This window comes from Ursus arctos, unplaced genomic scaffold, assembly GCF_023065955.2.
Source record: "Ursus arctos isolate Adak ecotype North America unplaced genomic scaffold, UrsArc2.0 scaffold_6, whole genome shotgun sequence".
NCBI classification, from domain to species: domain Eukaryota; kingdom Metazoa; phylum Chordata; class Mammalia; order Carnivora; family Ursidae; genus Ursus; species Ursus arctos.
In genome coordinates this window covers 49,815,421-49,838,919 of record NW_026623078.1, presented here as the reverse complement: position 1 = coordinate 49,838,919, position 23,499 = coordinate 49,815,421, and the positions used below count along the sequence as shown (strand labels likewise).

The 23,499-nt window shown below is 41.0% G+C and overlaps 1 protein-coding gene across 3 annotated transcripts in view; it reads right to left on the bottom strand.

The window, feature by feature from the left end:
* Positions 1-2,385: 2,385 nt before the first annotated feature.
* The window catches only part of ERICH5 (glutamate rich 5), a 35,947-nt gene continuing 14,833 nt past the window's right edge, over positions 2,386-23,499 (bottom strand). For 2 of the 3 annotated variants that reach the window (XM_026495669.4, XM_057307770.1), the window contains 2 exons: positions 9,748-10,653; positions 2,386-8,185 (listed from right to left, as the gene is read on the bottom strand). In XM_026495669.4, the coding sequence (XP_026351454.2) occupies positions 8,073-8,185; positions 9,748-10,653 (1,019 nt within the window). In that variant the 3' untranslated portion in view covers positions 2,386-8,072. The remainder of the gene's footprint in view (positions 8,186-9,747; positions 10,654-23,499) is intronic. The other variant, XM_057307771.1, reaches the window with a different exon arrangement.

Here is a 23,499-nt window from a genome sequence, read left to right as displayed (position 1 = left end):
ATTAAGCAAAATATTGTTTTCCTTTCCAGGGTTCTGAAGTAAAACAAAAGTGGAATCACTTGCATTGTGTTTTGTTTTTAAAGGAATGTCTTTAACATTTCACTGTTGAATATGATGCTACGGGATTTAATTATCCTCCTTTTACTAGATCAAAAAGGTTTCCTTCTAGCCCTCCTTTGCTAAAAGTCCTTTCTGCCCTTCTTCCTTCCCTTCTTCCTTCCTTCCATGAATATTTAATAAGCCAGATATTGTCATGAGTGCTGTCAATTTTGAAATAAAGAGCCCCAAATTCTTGCCCTCAGTGAACTTAACTTCTAGTGAACAGACAATAAGAAAACCGGTAAATTATATATTTGGCAAATTCATAGTGACAGAACGAGTAGAGGTTACCAGGGGTTGGGTGGAGGGCAGTGGAGAGCTACTGCTTCACGGGTACAGACTTCCCACTGCCAGTGATGAAAGAGTTTTGGAAATATGGCGATAGTTACAAAACACTGTGAATGTATTTAATTCACTGGATTATATACCTAAGAATAGTTAAAATGGTAAATTTTCTTATGTATGTTTTACCACAATTTTTAAAAAGTTAAAAAACAAAAATTATGTTAGATTATGAAGAGCTGGGGGCGCCTGGGTGGCTCAGTCATTAAGCGTCTGCCTTCGGCTCAGGGCGTGATCCCGGCGTTCTGGGATCGAGCCCCACGTCGGGCTCCTCCGCTATGAGCCTGCTTCTTCCTCTCCCACTCCCCCTGCTTGTGTTCCCTCTCTCGCTGGCTGTCTCTGTCAAATAAATAAACAAAAAATCTTTAAAAAAAAAATTTGTGAAGAGCTGTAGGGAAAAGCAAAGCAAGGGGAGTTGGAGCATATTGGGGATTACAAGTTTAAAAAGGTCAGCAGGACAGGAAGGCCTCACTGAGGTGACACTGGAGTTCAAAATGGTTGTTGAAATTTATGGAATTTTTTCTGTATCTATGACATCATCATATGATTGTTCTCATTCACCTTGCTAATATGGTTAAATACAACTGATTAATTTTTTATAATGTAAAACCAGCTTCTGGAATAGATTCAACTTGGTCAATATATCTGTGTATATATACTCGCCCATATATATCTATCATGTATATGTTTTATACCCTCAAATTTAGAGTGATAAATTTTGTTTAGGATCTTTACATTTATGTTCATCTGTGAGATTGGCTTTACCCTTCTGTGAAAGAGTTTATGGTTGTGAACATCTATCCTTGAATGTTTGATAGAATTTACCTATTAAACAGTTTGGGCTTGGTAGTTTTCTTTGGGGAAAAATTGTAAACTCCTGATTTGATTTCTTTTATGGTAGCAGGAACATTCAGATTTTCTAGTTTTTCTTTCAGTCAGTTTTGGTCATTTACAAAAGTGTTGTGAAATTTGCACAGTTCATCTAAATTTTCACATTCGTAGGCATTTTTTCAGTCTCTTGAATCTGTGCCTTTTCATCTAATATGGTTTATTTGGACTTCTGTTTTTTGTTTTTTTTTTAATCAGTCTTGCCCAGAAGCTTATCAATTTTACTAATCTTTGTACAGAATCATTTTTGGGGCTCCGCTGATCCTTTCTGGTATATCTTTTCATTATAATTAATTTCTGCTGTTATATTTAATATTTTCTCCAGCTCATTTGTAAAACACCTCTTCCTACTTTTAATATTAAGACTCTTATTTTTAAGTGACAGAAATCCAACTCAAATTAGCCTAAGTGGAAGGAAAGAGGAATTCATAGGCTTGTGTAGCACCATACCACTGGCTTTATTTACGCATGTGCACTCCAGAAACTTCCTGGCTCCACCTGTCCCGTAGGGGAAGCAGCTGCAGGCCCAGACATACAGACCCTAAGCTCCTAACCCCAGCACTAAGACATCACTTCTGTATCTCTGGCAGGAGCTTCCCAAAGAAGCCTCTGATTGGTCCAGCTCAGGTTAGGGCCCAGGCTGGTTCTAAGGGGCATAGTTACACATAAGTCATGGCTTCAAACTCAAACCCCAGAATGAAAGAGCTGGAACTAAAATGCTGGTACCCAAGTTAATCAACTTGTTAGTGGCTGGGTTGGGATTTTGAGGCTTCTTTCCACACTGAAGGAGAATCACTAGATTTTGTGAAAAAGAACATTATTTCATGTTAGTCTTTCAAACATAAAGAAATAGCAATCTCTTCAAAATGTGTTATCACTAAATGATCATCAGATGTCTAAAAGGAGTCACCCATCTTTCCCCGCTATCGTCAGACTCCTTACCTTTCACAGAGGGTGTAATTTAAAGAATACTTTTCTTACTGAAGGATATGATGACTCAAAGGTAATTCTGTATGTTTCTGTAATAAAAATTCAGATAGAAAATACACCACAAACACTTTCACACACTTTATTTCTAATAACATATTCAATCAAAATTGTAAATATTGAACCAACAGTACAAAATAATTCTATAAAAATTTTGGCCATATTTTCCTCTACAGCCAATTATATTCAGTTCTGAGGAAATTACCAAGATTATGTAAGAATAAAGACCATTTGTCATCAACAAATATTTACTGAGTGCCAAAGTTATACTAGATTCAGTAGGGCATCTTCCCTGCCCATTAAAGAGCTTACAGTGTTTCTCTAACATTTGGTTAGCAGTTAGTATTAAAAGTAATTCCACATAAAATATTAAGTCTCAGTGTTTTTCCCTAAGATATCAAAAAATTATTTATCATAAATTGTGGTCAGCTAAGTGCTAATACACTTGGGCATAGCTTCTCTCCCTATAGCACTAATCAATATTTACCAACATAGCAAGTATTATTGGAACATTCTCTAAAACCTATTATCCCCCATAGAGTCCAATGAGGAAAATCCAGAAATGCTGCACTTAAAGTTCTAGTAATAGCTGAGCTTTGGCTAACTTTGTATTGTAACACTAAAAGGAAAAAGAAGCCCTCCTATATATACATCGACATGATTTTTGACTGATCCAATTATGTGTAACGTTTAGATTTCATCTTTTAAAGTTTATATTTTCTCAATTTCTACCATGAACATGTATTCATCTCATACTAAGAAAAAAGTGATTATTTTAATAATAAATCCTTCCTTGCAATTATCACCTAAATAATCATTGTGTCACATTCAAGTACTTGGATAATACCAGTGTTATTTTTACCAAAAACATGTTTTTAACAAAACTAATATCCAGAAAACATGAAGCAAATCCATACTGATTCACTAAGTAACTACTCTTTGTAGTTGCAATAAATTGTTAGTCTGTCCCCTCGATGAACTGCTGGGAGTATGGTGATGGTCAGAAAAGCCACCTTGTGACTTGTCACTTTGTGGGCCTTGGACTTCCTACTTGGTGCTGGGGCTGAAACTCCTCCTAACCCAAAGCCCCCCCAACAGTTCAGCTGCCGTAAAAAGCTTCTGTTCTTGTCCTCGAATAATTTTTTTTCATGTTTGAAATCAGGGTTGCATAAATCAACTCAATATAATATGCATTACTTTTTTCATAAATTTATATAATAACATGAATGGTATTTTACTAGTTATTTTATTAAGAAAAATTTGAGAACCATCTATGTTCTACAAGAAAAAAAAATGAGGCAGATTAGTATCCCTATGTTTGTCAATTATACTTCAATTTAAAAAAAATTAGTATCCCTAACTGGTTTTTCAGAACTCTTTTTCTAGAAACTGGTGAGGCTTACTGATCTCTGTCCCCGATAGTGGGCAGGAAGAGCATGTTTATTCATGTCAACACAGCACATTTATTAAACTGAAGGGGTACCCTTCGTCCACCTTCAAAATTTATTAAAGCCCGGCTTTGATGTCTGAAGACTTCTTTCACTAGCCACAGAAATAATGATACAGGTGTGAGCTTACAGTATATAATATACTGCCCAATAAATTTGCTGGGTGGCATTACTGAAGTAAAGCTACTGGCCTCCAATTTGATTCTACATGCATTAGTAATGCCAGGGAGTTCCCTAGCTTTTGTTGATAGTAACAACTGGAAAGAGAAATTCCATCCCTGTGAGCTGCTCTCTAGGATTATACCGATTCTGTTTCTGTAATTAAAACCTTGCGAGTATAACAAATGCTCATTAACTTTATAAACTCTGAGGAAGAGAGGAGCTGACAAAGTTTAAGATTAAATGGTATCTTGTGAGCAAATGCTTTCAACTTGTCAGACACAGCCATGCCCTGCTATTTGGTGTGGGGAGAGAAGAAGAGGATCATTCTCCCTTTACCTGACAAATATGGGTGAGCTAATGAATGGCCTTATGATGTTCATTCATATTGCTGGCATTTGAAACAATTCACAAGTGGTCACCAAATCGTCTTTATAAAAAGGAGGTGTTTGTAATGTTAGGTGCTCTAACAAGCTTTGTAGGTTCCTAAAGATCACAGATAGAAACGCTATCAAGGTTATTTGGCCATGACTATCCACTGCTCTTGGATTAGTTAAATGTGAAAAAATTATTTCCTTTTAAAGGCCATCTTAATTCAAGGCCAAGTGTGGAACAAAGCATTTGTTAAGAGGGATATGGGTGTTTTGACTGCTTCAAGCCCGTTTAGGAGCACTTACTCCAAAGTCAAAATGGAAAAGGCAATAAGGTCACAGGTTGACCGCATACTCCTGTCCTGTGGGTCCCCGGGGGGACTGGCTACACAGCACTTCTGGTCAAGAGTTCTGGAGTCAGACTGGGAACTTCTTAGCTTTGCAACTGGCACCCTCTGTTGGTAAATGCAAACATTCACTCCCTACCGGGATTGCTGGCAGGCAAATCATTGGTTCACCATTTCCCTCCAACTTATTTATAGAAAATACTGAAATTATCTTAATAGAACACAAATGAGGCTACAATCCTGGGGCTATATAGCACCCCAGGATGAGAGAATCCACCCTCAATGATAGTTTCTCTATTAATTCATTACAAACAGCTCAAGCCTTTTGTCCAACTTCTATGTTTCGAATCCGGGGCAAAACTGATCCTCTCTTCTCAGAGTCTGACCACTTTGAAGCCAAATACACTTGGCTATGCTGTCAGTCTTAGGCAAAAGAGAAAAGTTCTAACACAGGAATGGATAGATTAGTGGTTTTACATGCACTTTTCACAACACAGGGCTATGTAAATTCTCATTTGTGTTTTAAAATGTGGATATGTAAATATACACTTACGTTTTAGCATATGCATAAAGCATGGCATATATATTACCTTCTTGTGGAAGTACATGCAAGAAACCTTATTATCTTTTCATGGAAGGCCTAAAAGATATGGCAGGGAGAAATTCACTGCCCATTTTATACCTTTCTGTATTGAGTTTTCCTACAGGAACTTATTACTTTATTTTTAAAAATAAATAATTATTTAGATGAAATATTTCAATTCTAGAATATTCACATATTATGGAACATTTTAATTTACAGGTTTGGAATAAAAAATTACTAATGTTATCTATAAAAAAATACTAATATTATCTAAAAGAATAAGAACAGTTTTTAAAAATGAGTAGCCACATTAAAGGCCAAAGTACAAAAAGTACCAAAAATTTATATAAATTTCCAAAATCTAAGAATAAATTATTTTAGTAATTAATGGAAAATAATAAGATTAGTAAACAATTTGAAAACTTACAACTCTATAATAATGCCTTTGAGCCAGAGTTCTTTCAAGAATTGATTCTGAATAAATCTCTTTACCACATGCTACTGATTAAAAAAAAATCCACACAACAGAGAATGGCCCTTCATGTCTATTAAGTAAATGAATCCCACTATTTCAGTAGTCGACACGAAGTACGGTTCCACCTGTTAAGGTGGTCATTCATATTTTACACTAAGCTCAATCATTTTCTATTTATTAGGTATCTATATAAAAATACCTTTTGGTCAGGAAAAACACCTTTGGATTACAAAAGGCAGCTTGATACCAGTCTTGATTTATGTAACTTCATGGCCACAAAACAGTACTGTTTTCAGAACGACACCAAATATATAGCTTGTTACTGAGCCTGAGCAGCCCTCAGGAAAATGTTAGTGTTACACAAACTGATATTTTAAATCTATTCTTTTTTAATGAATTAAACATAAATGGGAGCTCTTGGTATTCATGATTCATTTACTGACTTGACCAATATTTATCAAGCACCTATCATGTCCCACTAAAGGAGCTAAACGCCTGAATTAAAGATACATAAAACAGTCCTTGCTCTCAATACAATCGCAATCCAGCCACTCTGCAGAAAGGAGGGGGCCATCTCCTCAAGTACCTCCTCTTGTTGTCACTTCAACTCTTCAAAGTCAGAAACATAAACTAGTATTAAAATCAGAATAAAGATGATAATGCTTCCCTGTATCCTATATTTTTGAAATTAATTACAGGTCATCTTAGTCGTCATTTTAATATAAAAGCTAAAGTAAAAGAGTCTAGTTAATTCATCTGAACAGTTATCTTATAAATGGATATTTACAAATAAGAAAAGACACCAAATGTTTCCAGAATATAACTCTATCCTGATTTTCAAAAACACAAGGCACTCAGTGGTAGACAAGATTGCTATCACCACTACCATTCACGTATGATCTTTCACTAAAATCCCTTGACAATTTTGGAAAAATTCTTAAAAAGTAACTTTCAATGGTGCATCATTTTAACATTAATGAAATATTATAAATGGGTTTTAAGTTCTAATTTCTTAGCTCCTTTCTACCTCTAAAGCCTAACATGAAGCCACAGTAATCTAAAAACAAACAAAAACCAAAAATAGGATCCAAGGAATAAACTTCACATAGGCAACTAATCTAGGTGTTTTGTTTGTTTGTTTTTAGAGAGAGAGAGCACACACAGAGCACATGCAGGGGCAGGGGGAGGGCAGGGCGAGAGGAAGAGAGAGAATCTTAAGTAGACTCGAAGCTCAGCACAGAGCCCCATGCAGGGCTCAATCTCACGACCCTGATGACCTGAGCCAAAATCAAGAGTAGGACACTTAACCGACTGAGCCACCCAGGCACCCCACTAATCTAGGTTTTAATTCTTGTTGTTTGCTGCCTCTGAGATACATTTAAAAGTCAATTTATTGAAAATACCTTTAATGTTAGTCAGAAGGATAACACCGATTGAAACCCTTCACCCAAGTGCAAAATCAACAGCTAATTCAAAATGGCACCTGGAAAATGTGTAGCCTTTCGGTGTAGAAATGCCTGATCTTGCAATAGCACCAGAGACTGCATTCCTTTGACAAGGATTTTGTTAACACATTCAGCACACCATGATAAACAAGAGTCTACGGCAGTAGACAGACTTAAGGTGAGACGGTCACTAGACGGACACATTTTCCAAGGTTCCTATCAGCTTTAAATTCTGCAACAGGAAAGAAACACTAGGTATAGCTTGCCCTGACTGTTGTTCATTCTTATCCCACTGTAATTATAACGGTGTAACCTTCTTATCATGAGCTCCCTAAAATGTGCTAACTTCTTTCTCCAACCACCTATATCTAAGGTTTATACCTTCTTTTTAGGGTCTCATTTTTATTTATTTATTTTTTTAAAGATTTTATTTATTTATTTATTTGACAGAGATAGAGACAGCCAGCGAGAGAGGGAACACAAGCAGGGGGAGTGGGAGAGGAAGAAGCAGGCTCACAGCAGAGGAGCCTGATGTGGGGCTCGATCCCATAACGCCGGGATCACGCCCTGAGCCGAAGGCAGACGCTTAACCGCTGTGCCACCCAGGCGCCCCTAGGGTCTCATTTTTAAACTGAATAGACCTATTACCACAATGAAGAAAACACCCTCACCCTCCCGGGATCGTATATCCTACTCGTTATTGGCTGCAGCTGCTGTAGTCTTGAATGTATAACATTCTAAGTGCCTAAGAAAACTGTTTACAGCTTAGCAGTTTTATGGAACAATGTACTCAAGAACACGATAACCACACTCTTTGTATAAAATACGTAGACATCAAAAGATAAGATCTGTACCCACACACGTCACTCCATTTTTCTCTCTGTTAACAACACACTGTGTCCATTCATCCTTCTGTTACCACGGCAATCTATGTGGCTGCTGAAAGATCCACAGCTTCCCCTGTTTCTTCTTCTTTTGTTCCAGGTCCTTCACTTCCTTTCTCATTCTCCATCTCTGTTTCAACCTTTTCTCCTGTCTCACCTGGAAAAGGAACCAAAGGAGATACTAAGAGATGCTCATTTAGCATTGACAGTAAAGTACCCGAGAGCTAGTGTCCAATGGGGCAGCTCCTGCTCTCTAGGTCATATTAGTAAGTTTCTCTGGTGGGGTCAAGAAAGGCAACTGCCCTGATTCTCTCAGATCCTCTGAATAGCTGATGTCACTTAACATCTCCTATCTTCACATCCCCCTATATAAAATCAGGCTGCAGAATTACCTAAGAAATGACAGCAAAACATATTATAAATAAAAAATTCCATTTGTATTTAAATGAGAAGGTGGTCTAGGCATGCCCAGAAACCATTTTGTTGGGCCATGACGGTGTTTAAAGAAAACAATCATTAAACATTTAAAGATTGCAAACATTTAAAAGTCTAAATGAATGAATGAATGATGAATGTCTGGACGTTGTAGCTGCAAATCTAACTCCCTAAGAAATCAGCAAGGGCAACATTGGCCCCCATGCTCATGGATGGAGCCAAGAAGCAGCTGCCTCTTTTGATAGGATGGAGCACCTGCTCACTACAGTCCCCAGGGCTCCCCAAGACATAACATGTGCCCCTCACTTGACTCACTGTCATTATCCTAGGCCTTAACGACTTGAGTGTGCTAACCGTAGTCCAACAAATACATGCTTTTACTTGCTCCTCCCCTGTTATTCCTGGAGCACTTTCATATACCTTCATTAAAGCACCTACCTCAATAGATTGTGGTAATTTGTTTAAATTCTGCCTTCTTCCCACCAGACTGTGAGCCCCTGGAGTACAGGGCCTATCTCTTACTCCTACACCCCCCACACTTGGCATATGATTGGCACTCAAAAACTGCCGTGGTCATAAATGAATTACGAAACAGATGGATGAATGCTTTACTTCATTATACTATAGTATGAAGCTAAAATTTACCAAAATGTAAATCATGCCCCAGAAGAAATGTTATTTTTTAAAATTATAACTCCAGTAAAGAACAGTAGAGATGCCATTTTTTACGCTGGAAAAGTACATTTTAAAAACACATATGTCAAGAAATAATACATTGTCTCTAATCTTCTCATAGAGACAAGAAGCCAGCAGGAGGACAGGAGCAGACTGACAGTAATTTTTTTCCTAGGATAAATTGGCAAAGATGAAAACTGCCCTGTAAGATCAATGAGCTGGGTATTCTTTCATTAGAAGGTGAGCTCCCCCACTAACCACCTATTCAACTCTACTTTGGATCCCCATACCACATAGGGGCCTGATGAAAAGTGAACGTGGAAAAATTCTGAAATTTTAACTCGTTGCCTTCAATATCCAATTGCATTCAACAACGATAACTCCAGGTTAAAAATTTTGGACACAGACTATGCTTTGGAAAATTTTTGCTGGATCACTTCTCAGCCTTTTGGCTAAGATCAAGTAGAAATTTTTTGCTGGAAAGCCAAAAGCCTATTTTTCCAGGTATGGAAGCCTTTTTGGTTTAGGTCAAATGAAGTCCAACCACCTGAACTAGAGATCCCCAGGGATGATCTCTCATGCAGCACATCTAACCAGCATAACTTTTACCTTCAATGTGTTGGTCATCATTCGTGTGACTTCTCCTGACCATTTCCATATTTGCTCCTATTTCTAGAATTCCCGCTGAATGCTCCATGCTTCCAACTCTTATTCCTTCAGGTTGAATCTGCTCCATGTTTCCTGGACCTTCAGGAGTTTTATGGAGCAAATCGTTGTTTACAGCTGTTTCCACAAACCGGCTTCCTTCTAATACTTCCGGTGTTTCACTCTCTTTGGGAACTGTTTCTAGAAGTTGAGACTGCTCATCTCTTCCCAATGTTTCTTGAAGTTGCCGCTCTTCAGCTGTTTCTACAAACTGGCTTGCTTCTAATATTTCTGGAGATTCATTCTTCTTGGGAACGGTTTCTGGGAGTTGGGCCTGTTCTCCCTTTCCCATTGCTTCTTGAGGTTGTGGCTTTCTAGCTGCTTCCAGAGGAGGGATTTTCTCAGCTGTTCCTAGAGGTTTCATCTCTCCGGCAGTATGTGGGTTCTCCGTACCTTCCACTGCTCCAGGAGAGGCCCTCTCTCCTGTGGTCCTCAAAGGCTGGTACTTGGTGACTGTTCCTGCAGATTCAGTCTCAGCATTTCCTTTTAAAGGCTGAGCCTCTGTCACTGCTCCCATGTCTTTCTTCTTTTCTCCTGTTCCTGAGGTATCATCTTCGCCCGCTGGCTGGCGTGGCCTGGACTCCTCGGGTCCACCTAGAGGCTGAGTCTCTTCTGTGGGTCCTGGTGGATCTGCAGCATCGTTTGCCAGGGGCTGTTCATGGAGGGATTTAACACCGTTAGCTGTAGACACTGCTGAAACCTTGAGCTTCACGAGGGGGGGAGGACTTTCCTTTTGTACCTTGCCATAAAGAGTAGATTCTTTTCCCAGTGTACGTGGTTTGGGTTGGGAAAAGCAGGACTCACTTTCTTCTGTGGTTGAAAAAAATACATATTTAAAGTTACTTTTTGATCATTCATTTGAAAAAGAAAAAGAAAAAATCAAATTGTTGGTTAGTTTCTAGCCTGAGAAAGTGTATTACCATCAAGAAATAGATTTAGGGGCACCTGGGTGGCTCAGTCAGTTAAGCATCTGACTCTTGGGTTCGGCTCGGGTCATGGCCTCCTGCTGTGGGAACAGAAGCCCACGTCAGGTTCCATGCTCAGTGCGGAGTCTGCTTGAGATTCTCTGTTACACCCCCTCCCTCTGCTCCCCCCAGTAAATAAATAAATAAAATCTGAAACAAAGAAGATTTAACATTCAAGAAAATCCTGCGTACAATTGAGTAAAGAAAGGCCATACCATGACCCTAACACTCCCCAACTTCAAACTTCTTTACTGTCTTCAGCTCAAACACCTTATCTTAAGCATTAAAGTCCTCCAAAACCACAGTATTTTGTTTGCTCCTCAGACACCTTCTCATGGTTCCTGCCCCATTTTCTAAGTAAGCACATTTCACGTTGTTTTCTCATGTTCTTTTCCCTTCTTGCCCTTTCTCCTCCTTAGCCCCGGTAGAAGATTTCAGAAGAACTGTGGTTTGGGGCTGCTAGAGAGGTCTTACTTTTTCCTGAAGCAGAATGGCCCTCAGTGAAAGGAAAGGGCCCCATGACAGAGAAGCTCCACTAGGTAAAGACCAAGACGTCTGGGAAGGAAAGTACAGGGACAGCTCAGTCTGAGTTTCATTTCATTGGGGTGGGGGGCAGAAATAAGAAAGAGCTGGGAACCATGCATTTTAATTCTGGCTCTTCCTCCAGCTTTGTGACCTTGAAGACTTAGGTCCTAAGTATCTTATCTGTAAAACGGCAGTGAATCTCTCTCTGCTCCCTGTCTCAGAGCTGCATGAGGCGTCACATGAAACAGTGAACGTAAAAGTGCCCTAGACAGTTTAAGACAAGCAACTTGGCAACATGATTTCACTCTTTGACCTAGTAATCCTCCTTCTGGAAATTTATCCTAAAAGCATACATGTCAGGAAAAAGCTTTGGGGAAAAGTATATCATCTCAGGATTCTTTATAATTGCAAGAGCTGGCAAACAACTTAAAAGTCTAATAATTTGGGGAAAAAAATACATATTCTGCTGGATGGAATGTTCTCGTACCATGAAAAAAGATGATTATGAAGACCACATGCTAATATAAGAACATAATTATGACAGAAGTTAAAATATCGGCACGCACAGTTCGGTTAATTGAATGAAACGGTGCATATAAAATGTGTACAAGCACAAGGCCTGCTGTACACCTAAGTGCTCAGTAAGTCAGCTATCAATTTCATCACAGTATGATTACAGCAATGTTGCTCACCGGAAGGGAAAGAGGGACGAAGGGAAAGACAATCACAAACAGAGGGTGAGAATAACTGCGAGAAAATAAACCAACATGTTAAAATAGGCCTCTAGGTGATATACTTCTTTTTTTTCCTAAAGATTGTTTCTCTTTTCATTTTTTTTTAATTCTTTTTCCCCTAAGTTACTCCCCACTCCAGTTATATACGCATACATACATCTCGCTTATCTAATGTAAGATACACAACTAATATTCGGCTCTCCTCTCCCATTTCCCCTTCCCTAGGGGCGAGTATCTTAATTCATTTAGCTGTTTTGGAGGGATATTTTTCTTCTATATCACTAAGCAAACTGCTACTTCATGATCTCTCAGTTTGGGCATTTCAGTTCACTCCCACTATGGAAAACAAAGACTTGGGCTCCTTCTTCTCCCACCTCTGTCACTCTCCACTCTCTCCCTTTACACATTCACATTTCCTTTCAATTCAGCAATTGTATATCAGCAATCATTGAAAATAGGAATTGTGTTGTAATTTGGGTAAATCAACATCCAGGTCCATGTCCATAGAACGAACACGTCTGCTAGGAGGAACGGAGCCAAACAGCAAGCTATTACTTTGCGTAAATTATTTTTCATCTCTCCCTGAGTGAAAAATTGTCGTAGATCTTCACTTCCTTAGTTTGTGTATTATCATTAACTCAACTCATTGCCAATTTTTTTCTCTATTTATTTATTTTTAAAGATTTTATTTATCCTTGAGAGAGAATGAGTGAGAGCGAGCGAGCATGAGAGGGATGGGTCAGAGAGAGAAGGAGATTCACTGAGTAGGGAGCCTGACATGGGGCTCAATCTCAGGACCCCAGGATCATGACCTGAGCTGAGGGCAGATGCTTAACCGACTGAGCCACCCAGGTGCCCCTGTTTCCCTTTTTAATACATTTGTTCACATCAAATCATTTCCCACCCTGCCTCTGGGAATGGGTTTGAAGCCCTAGGTGGAGAGTAATTTAAGGTGAGGCTTGGAGGAGCAGAGTTTGGGAAGGACTGGGGGAGATTCCAGGCCCGGGGGGTCATATGTCAGAACTGGGAGAAGGGCTATTCTTTGGCTCTCCCTCAGGCCTCATCATGAATGAAGCTTTCAAATTAATAGCACTTTAGACAACTTAACAAAAGTGATTTCTCAGACCTATAAAGAAACTCATTAGGACAAGACAATTCATTTTAGATCACACAAGGGATGTTCTGGTGATGGTAGCCTTAGGGAATTAACAAAGAAATGTGCTAATATACTAATCACAGATGTCTGCCAAATTCTATTTTCTGGTAAAATAGTTACTACAGTGATTAGTACTGTCAGTTAAATTAGACGAACGACTTTCATCCAGCTGTGGCAGCTGCGGGCGCATTCAAAGGCATCATTCTTCTAGCGCGGAAAGCTGCGGGGGATGTGACAACACACTCAAAACAAAGTCGCTCCATTTTATATTTTGAAAAACATATTATGCTATCAGACTAAGTCAAGTTTTTTCTCCAAAACCAAAAGCTATTTATCCACAGAGTGTCACAAACGTCCAAGTGATCTATCAATTTTTGCTACATAACTAGAACATTTATGCCCGTGATCACAGTATCAATTTTCATTCTTTTCCTAATCTTACGGATATATCTTGAAGTAGGCAAATGTTCTCGACATATAATATTTTTATAGTACAACCTGTAAATAGTCAACAGAACTGGGAAATACTACAGAAGAAATGTCACTGTCTCTAATATTTTCCTAAGGTAGCCCAAAGGAGGTAAAACATCTTTAAAATGACCACCAAATACTAACTATAGAGAACAAACTGATGATTACTGGAGGGGATGTGGGGGGGGGGTTGAACAGGTGATGGGTATTAAGGAGGGCACTTGTTGGGATGAGCACTAGTGTTGTATGTAAGTAATGAATCACTGAATTCCACACCTTAAACTAATATTGCACTGTATGTTAACTAGCTGAAATTTAAATAAAAACTTAAAGGAAAAAAGAAATAAATAGGGGCGCCTGGGTGACGCAGTCGTTAAGTGTCTGCCTTCGGCTCCGGTGTGATCCCGGCGTTCTGGGATCGAGCCCCACATCAGGCTCCTCCGCTGTGAGCCTGCTTCTTCCTCTCCCACTCCCCCTGCTTGTGTTCCCTCTCTCGCTGGCTTAAGATTTTAAAATCAGAAAGAGAAAGAAAGAAAAAGAAAGAAAGAAAGAAAGAAAGAAAGAAAGAAAGAAAGAAAGAAAGAAAGAAAGAAAGAAGGGGGGGGGAGGGAGGGAGGGAGGGAGGAAGGAAGGAAGGAAGGAAGGAAGGAAGGAAGGAAGAAAATGATCACCAAAAACAGAGCAAGAGAGAAAATGCTCTAAGTTTAATGACACATTCCTTATGTATTTATATTGATTAACTGCCTTCTGCTTGAATTTTGAAATGACTGTATTTTGGAGGTCATAGTTCTTAACTAACAGCCCAAAAGTTATTTCTCTTATGTGATAGAAGAGGGTAATCTGTTCTAAGAGAGGACAGAGATCATATGACCTTGAAAACAATACCCATAATGTAGTGGGTCTGAGTCCCGACTCCTGCACTCACTAGCCTGATTACGGCTCTTTGCCCCTCAGTTTCACTGTAAAGCAGGAACAGTATTAGCAGAGTTGCTGTGAGGATTCCATGTGTCGCCTTGCACTAGCACAGGGACTGTCATCACCAAGTGACAATCCACGTTAGCCATCACCGGTATTAGACCTCACTTAATAGCACTAGCAAGGAAGAGATTATGGTGGACAAAGAGAAAAGTAAAGTAATTTCATTCATTCCGATACCGGTACCTTTCTCTAAGCTTATTCAGAAACAAAGAGAGATCGGAGTAAATAAATGAAAAGGTTGGAAAACAAATGGTACTTTCAAAGCACTTCTCAGAGAGTACAATAATGAAGTCTTCCGTCACCACAAACACTTCCTTTCAGGCACCAGATTTCTATCCTTCATCAGATTTTTATCCCCAGCTGCTGAGGCAACTACAATTTTTGGATTTGTTTAACCTCCCTCCTCTTCAGCTGGACCAGTGCATTCCAGACCGTTCTGACGCTGGATGTGAATCTGATTCCACCATTTATTCGACGGTGCGATCTGCACACGTTCCTAACTCCTTTGGACCTCAGTTTCCTTATCTGTTAAATGGGGCTATGACAGCTGCCTTTCAGGTCTCCTCAGAGAATTGACTGAGGTGATAATGTGCGTAGCTCCCCAACACGGTGTGTGACGTGAGCAGGTACTCGGTAAACTGGGGGCAGCAACAGCCACGCGGGTGCTGATTTCTCACTACACAGGGTGTCCTGCCGAGGGGCGAGGGAGAGCTGAACTCCAGCCTTCGTGTGCCTGTAAGGCTGCGTGTGTTGGGTGGGGAGGGCATCTTTTTCCAGTCTCACAAAGGTCCTTTCTGGCCTCCTGGTGGCCCTGCCAATAACTTATAGCTAACATAGCAACAGAAAGAATGAATTGCAACATTAAGAAGCTTGGATAAACAGTCCCCTAAACGCTAGAAAGTTGTCAACGTTGACCTACAAAATCACTGTTACCCACGATAAGTTTTAAAATACGATTATTGATCAATAATGGGTAGTAGTCACAATATCGGGCATGACCTGACTGGCATTAATGAAGTCCACTGAGCTTTTATACAAATAAATATCTTTCATTCTGTTTGTTGGCTTTGATTTCACGTACTCACTGATTTCAAGTATTCAGTGCCTACTAGAGGCCGCCTCTGCGCTGAGCAGAGGTCACAGCAGTTGACCAGGAAGATCTGGTCCCTGCTATCCTCCAGTTTGCTGTCTGCAGGGAGATCCAAACACTAGCTACTTCCCTCATTCAAGTACAACTTGGTACCTACGCCTTACCTCTCACCCAAGAATTTCCACCTGCTCTGTCCACGTGGTTTTGTGAATCCCAGACATTCCTCCTAGAGGAGGAAGAAAGTACTACATCATCTCTTCTAGCACACTAACTTGGAAAGCAGTGAGATATTTTGTCCACACACAGGAGACATTCTATGCCTAATCTATATTATTATGTAATAAAAATTGTGGAGAGATGCATTGTTTCCACATCCAGAGTTGTTTAAAGATGTGTCTGTTTTCTGAACCCTACATTTTATCAAATTATACACTGCTCTGGGCCTAATCCTTTGGTGCTCATTATCTCTCTTGATTCTGTTGTAAGTTGATCCATGAACAAATTTGTTGTGACAGCTGAACTAACAGAACCCTTGTTGTAAGCACCGTTGTGATAGGCACACAAAGAAATGAAATACTAGGCAACATTACAGAAGGGATTAGAACGAGAGCTAACATACCTGAAATTCACATTATGATGGAAGCTTTTCAACTCAGTTCATTACCCTAATCCGAAATGAAAAGTTTCTACCCAGCAAGGAGAAGAACTTGAGGTCAATATTTCCTATCCCATGGCTGTGACATATCAGACATCCCAAACACCTCACCGGCCTGTCTGCTGGGTTTTCTAGAAAATCGGTGAGAAAGGGGCACCCCGGTATTTTACTTTGCTGCCACCATTTCTAGCTTCTTTAGCTGCGGAGCTTTGGGAACCGAGATGCAGCAGGTGTCAGCCCCCAGGGAAGAGTCTACTCATCTTCTCCTTTTACTACTCTCTTTGTCCTCAATTTCATCATATCATTTATCCAACAAACATCTGTGGAGCTACCAGTGGGGCTGCTCTAGATGCTTTTGCCCTTTTCTCTCACCAAAGTGTCTACAAACACTGTCCTCGTGTGCTCATCCCCAGGGGCGCGTTCTGCCATTCGGCAGATGTTAACAGGGCATTCATATTGAAGAGACGTGAACTTCAGCAAAACCCCATGTAACTAAAGTAGGAAACCACAGCCAAAATATCCTGAAGAGGGTAAAAAAAAATTGGACAAGCCATCTTTTCAACAGAACTATCTGGGTTGACATATCTAAAATTAATTTTGACCTTCCCAGAGTAAATTTGATCAAGTTTGAAGGTAAACCTAATGTTGGGATTTAGCTATAAACAAGACCATGTCGTTGGAGAGACACTTCTGGAACACTTGACGAGCACACGTGGAGATGGAGGGCCTGTAGAGGGAAAAGGCTGTTACTGAAGAGCTACAGAGACAAGTAATGACAAATCGTCACCTCCTGCAGAAATAATGTTCCAGTTTCATTTCCTTTGGTTTCTTTCCAACTCCTAGAAGATAAACTCTTATTTCAAAGATGCTATTGCATAACACATCACTTTTGAAATTATCAACAGTATTCACCACTAAGAAAGAGTTTTTCATTGACTGATGCTCATTACTGGCACATGGGGATCCAGCATTTGGGCAGAAATCTAGTCTACAAAATCGAAGGCATCTCAATGGACAAGGAAGAGGAGAGAGAAAGTGAAGATCATGTCTCTGATATGCCCAAGTTACGACACTTGACCGACCTGAACAGACCTCGCCCACCCTGCTTCTCTAGGAGGAACAACAGTGGCTCATGTTTATTGAGGCACTTTGCCTCAAGCTTTTGTAGATTATCTCATTCAATCTTCCTAAAAACTCCACAAGGTAAGTCTGTTATTATCCCCATTACACAGCCGAGGAAATCACGGCACAGACAGATTATGCACCTTCATTTAGGTGCGGTGTATAGCTCATGAGTGGCAGAACTCAGATTCAAGGCCAAGAAAGTCTGATTCCACCTAGAAGATTCAGGTGCTTTCAGGCACACCGTGGGCTCAGAACCTGCACCATAGCATGACCTGGCAGTTATTCTTTTGCTTGTTTGTGCATTTGTTGACTCGCAGGTCCCACCCCAGATCCCACCGAACCAAATCTATGTTTGGACAAGATCCCCATGTGGTCAGGGCATCCACGGCCGCACTCTGGAGTCCCCAGGGAAAGGCAGGAAGGAGCTAGTCAGGAAAGATGAAAGTGATGAAAGTGGATGATGAACACACAGAACTGTTGGGGGTGGCGTCCCTCACTGTCCACGGGCATTGCTGCTCATCATCAGACACCGGGGATGGTCTCCGTCCTCAGCCTCATGCCATAGTCGGCTCTGGAGACGAGGTGAGTGCACTGACTTAGCAATGGACCAAGGGCCCGGGCTGGTCTACGTGAGCTCCACGCTGGAGACAGAGATTCTTCTCAAGCTGCCTTCATTTCACAGAACTGGCTGGGTTTGCTAAGCCTCGTCCTTAGCTAGGTCCAGAAAAAAGAAGTCTTCTGATTTCTCCTCTGAACTTAAGGTTAATACGTGTTCTATTCTACCTTGCTCTCTAAGAGCTGCGCGCAAGTGGCTACTCCAAGGTGAGCTGGCCGTTCTCCCAGCTCAGCCACTGTGCCTCTGCCTGACTCAGTCTGGTGCAGGGTGTGGAGGCCCATGGCCAGGAGCACGTTCCTGTGCTTGGGAAGGTGAGTGTTCCCATAAGCAATCAGCAGATTTGGGACTGGGATAGAATACTTAAATTGTACAACAGAGCAGTCGTATGCACGACAGATAGGTGGGTGGTCAGTGTCCCCCTGAACCCCTAGGACCAGAACAGCAGTGGCAGACTGAGTAGGACCCCAAGGCTTTCAGCTGACCCCTGCTGTTACTCTCTCAGGTTAGGGATCCACATTCAGTTCAGATGACTTTGCCTCCATGGTGAGGAAACAGTACAGACCGCACTGAGGGAAGTGAGGGATTTTCTTTCCCAGAATGAAAAGCCACCTGTCTTCCCCCTTACAGTCCTAAGCACCTGGGAGGCCAGCTCTGGCACAGACATTTGAAAACTGAATTGAATGAGCTTCTTCATAAACCAGGGCATAAGGAAAAGCTTGGATCTAGCAAGAGGCAGTTTTGACCAAGAATCACAGAAATGATTAAGTTAGAAGATTTATACTCAGAAGAGTATAAAATAAAAATCTACACTCACCCTTTTCCAAGTTCAGAGTCTCCAAACGGAGGATTAGAGATGCTTAGGAGGCAATAATAAGTCACACTGAGAACGTGTACCCTTGAGATGATGTGGTGTGAAGGGCACTTTACCTCTGTGGTCTTCCTCCCAAAACCCACAACCCCAGGAGCAATGTAAGAAAACCAGCAGACAAATCCCAATTGAGGGGGATAGACTACAAACTACATGGCCAATACTCAAAACTGTCAAGGTCATCTAAAACAAGTCTGACAAACTGTCATAGTCAAGAGGGGTCTAAGGAAACACAATGACTAAATGCATTATGGAATCCTGGATGGAACTCTGGAACAGAAAAGGGACATTCGAGAAAAATTGAAGAAATCTGAATAAAGCATGGACTTTGGTTAATAATAAAGTATCAGGGGCACCTGTGTGGCTCAGTCGGTTAAGCGTCTGCCTTCAGCTCAGGTCGTGATCCCAGGATCCTGGGATAGTGTCCCAGATCAGGACTCCCGGCTCAGCGGGGAGTCTGTTTGTCCCTCTCCCTCTGCCCCTCCCCCCACTCCTGCTCTCTCAAATAAATAAATAAAATCTTAAATAATAATAATAATAATGTATCAGTATTGGTTCATTAATTGTGACACACATGGCCTACTCACGTAAGATGTAAATAATAAGAGAAAGTGGGTGTGGGGTCTGTGGGAGCTCTCTGTACTATTTTCATAATTTTTCTGTAAATCTAAAACTGTTCTGAAATAAAAGTTTTTTTTTTTAAGTATAGCAGCAAAAGTACAAGAGCATGTAACCTACCAAAACGAGATCTGATAACTTTAGAAAAAACTGTTTCATTAACTTTGCTCATTCACATACCACTTTTATGATTTTTTATTATTTTTGTACCACTTGTGCTATTACTAACTTAATATTTTTAACAGTTCCTTTCCTTTTACAAATTCACTAAAAAGAAAAAAAAGAAAGTTTTTCTTTTATTAAAAAGAACATAAAGTCAGAAGAAAAATCAACAAACTCAGGGATCTAGAACTCGATCTTGAGCAAAAAACCAAAAAACTTGATCTTGGTAAAGCAATAAAGAAAAATTGAGATTTACTAAAATTGGTGTTAATGACAGATCATTTTTATTGAGGACTTACTAGACAATATTCTAGGCAGGGGTCGGCAATTTTTTTTCTGTAAAGGGACAGGTGGCGAATGTTTTCAGCTTTGCCGGGCTTAGGGTTGCTTTTGCAACGACTCAACTCTGTCATGGTGAGGAGAAAGCAGTCATGTGATATGTAAAGGACTAGACATATCTGTGTTCTTATAAAACTTTATTCACAAAAACAGGTGGTGGGCCGGATTTGGCCAGCAGGCAAGTTTGCCAATTCCTATTCTAGGCAATACTCAGGCTACCTTCTAGGTGCCTTATATGTATTAACTGATTTTATTCCTCAGAACAAGTCTATGAAATAGGCACTATTGTTAATTCTATTTTACAGATGAAGTCACTGGGGTACAAGGAGATTGAGTGGCTCAAAGTCACATCACTAATAAGTGATCATGAACCAGGATTTGAAGCCAGACCCACATTCTTTTCTTTTAAAGATTTTATTTATTTATTTATTTATTTATTTGAGAGAGAGAGGGAGATAAAGAGCAGTGGGGAGGACAGAGAGAGAGAGAAGCACACTCCCTGCTGAGCAGGGAGCCCGACATGGGGCTCAATCCCAGGACCTGGAGATCATGACTTGAGCTGAAGGCAGATGCTTAACCGACTGAGCCACTCAGGTGCCCCCAGACTCACATTCTTAATCCGCACTCTATACTGTCTCCCAGTATGTTGAAATTTACACACACCCACTAGTTCAAAGTATATAGGTAATCGGAGCCACTCATAATCATCTAGTCTATAGAGGCTACTACTCCAGTGTAAACAAAGGAAATGGAACTATGTGGTTCCTCTCAGTCTTGGGAAAAATGGAAAGGGTAAGAATAGGCCCTCTCAAAGAATCAACTAAGGAAAAAAAAATAGAGTTCCTTAACATTACCAACAAGAGCAAGGAGAATGGTTTGGGGAGGACATTTCAACAGAGGTCCTTGCTGGGGTGGCTGAAGGCAGATGTCCTCTTCAGTCAGAAGAACCACAGCCAGTGAAAATGACAGAGCAGCTGGAATGCACATCCCAGTGCTTCCTGACCTCTTCAATGTCGCGGCTCACATAGAATAGGACGCTTGCGCAGCACAGTGCGGCAGGAGGAAGCTGCCCCTGGAGCCTGGCTGCCCTAACGGCTGGCTTTGAAACGCTGGCCTGCTGAAACCCATTCTCACAGGCTGGGTCGCTCTGATACAGTCAACATAGGGACAGATATGTTTCCATCACCATAGACTAGAGAAGCATTAGCTGGGCAAGGCCGAGAAGATAATAAGGACAGATCAAGCAGGGCAGTCTGCAAATTGTGGAATGTCTTCATCCTGCAGGGACCCTTTAGGAGGACGTTTTAAAGGCAAGCCTCTGAATAAAGCAGAGGTCCTTTCCACTGAATGTAAGGACAAATATATTACAGGTTTGAGGAAGTACTGTCCCCAAAGGAAAATGCTGGTAAGAGGAGCAGACAATAACTGATAGACAAAAAAATTTTAAAAAAACTTGGGACGCCTGGGTAGCTCAGTCAGTCAAGTGTCTGATTTTAGCTCAGGTCACGATCCCAGGGTCCTGAGATCGAGTCCCGCATCGGGCTCCTTGCTCGGTGAGGAGCCTTCTTCTCCCTCTGCCTGCCACTCCCCCTGCTTGTGCACGAGCATGCTCTCTCTCTCCCTCTCATTCTCTCTGACAAATAAATAAATAAAATCTTTAAAAAAACCCAAAACTTGGTTTGATGGTGCATCCAAAGAAGTAGATCCCGAGGACCTTTCTTTTAACGGAGAGGAGACAGGTCAATCACTGAGAGAGAAAGAGGGGCCTGGGGGCTGGGGACGAGGCATCTGGAACAGCTGCAAAGAAGCCAGGAAAGCTAGGAGCTCAGGCCATAGAGAAGGCTTGTTGAGCAGCCTCTTGAACATGAGTCACTTCAATCTTCAGCTTATGAGGTCAAGTTCATTTTATTCCTATCTTAGCTGATGTTAATTGGTGCTATTTTGATGCCCACTTTGAACTATACTGTCACGGCTACACTCTTTATAAATGAAATGTGACTTTTAGTGACCCTAAAGTAGAAAGAGAGCACAGGGATGTCATTTTTGCTGTCTTTGGATGCTTCCTTGATCGTGCATCTTGACTTTCCTATTTAATGTACATTTGGACACTTCACTTATCTAAACTAGTCTAATACGATGTGCTCATCTCAAAGCAAGTGTTCAGAGTCATACATATTCAAATGTCAAGAAGTGTTCAGTAGGAATAAAGAACACGTTATCCTGTCTTGAGGTCTTTTGTCTTATTAGAGAAGACAGGCTAAAGGAGCAGCCAAAGGACTGCTCAGTATGTAGTCTGGGAGAAGAGGGTCATCCTTCCTAGGTGTGGGACTCTAGCCACCCAGTCACTGCAGCCCAGCCCAGTTATCCTGGGGACCCACAGCCCCTTGGGCCCTTCCATGGGGAAGAAAGTGAAATCACCTGAACTTGCCCCTACAACAAATGGCTGCCCTTTCTTTTCCTTGCCTATTTCCAATGACCATCCCTGTTTCTGATCATACTAGCATCACCTGGCCTGTTTTGTCCACCCTCCTAAAGCACGTCCTAAAGACGTTTAGCTATTAAAATCAATGTGCGGCACCTGGGTGGCTCAGTCAGTTGAACATCCGGCCCTTGATTTCCGCTCAGGTCATGATCTACAGGTCCTGGGATCGAGAGCCCCAAATTGGGCTCCGTGCTCAGCAGGGAGTCTGCTTGAGGATTTCTCTCCCTCTCCCTCTGCCCCTCCCCCTGCTCATGCTCTCACTCTCTTTCTCTCTCTCTCTCTCAAAAAAATAAACAAATCTTTTTTTTTTAATGTGGGGTTTTTTTTCAGTCTTCATCCTTAAAGGGCAAACCTCTGATACCCTTGAATATATACCAAAGAATGAACTCTAGAGCCAGATGGCAACTCCCAAGGAAGGGATCAAGGAATGCGGACAACAGCAATGTCCCTGCAAATGTAAAGACACTTCTGAGGTCATTTTGATACTTTCAGACATTAACACTCACTTGGAGAGCTATATTCTGGTATTTTGCTTAAAAACAAAAAATGACCTAGAACTACATACCCTGAAACACACCAGGCGTTGAAGCCTGGCCAAGTGTGATGCTCTTTATCAGTCTTGGTGAGCTTTGCAGTAACCCCCCCACAAGGGTTAGGTTTTTATTTTAAACCCAATGTTGTAAAACATTAACACAGAAGTGAAACGGTGCACATTAGCTGTGACATGTGGCAACCTTACAGGTGCATGATTTAAAAGAACACAATGAAGCTTTGTTTGGCTGTGTTGACATTTTTCTACCTGATTAGGAGACCCTTTTCACAACCCACTCTCTTCCAAGCCCACCTCATCCAATGTTGCCTTCCAAGTTTCT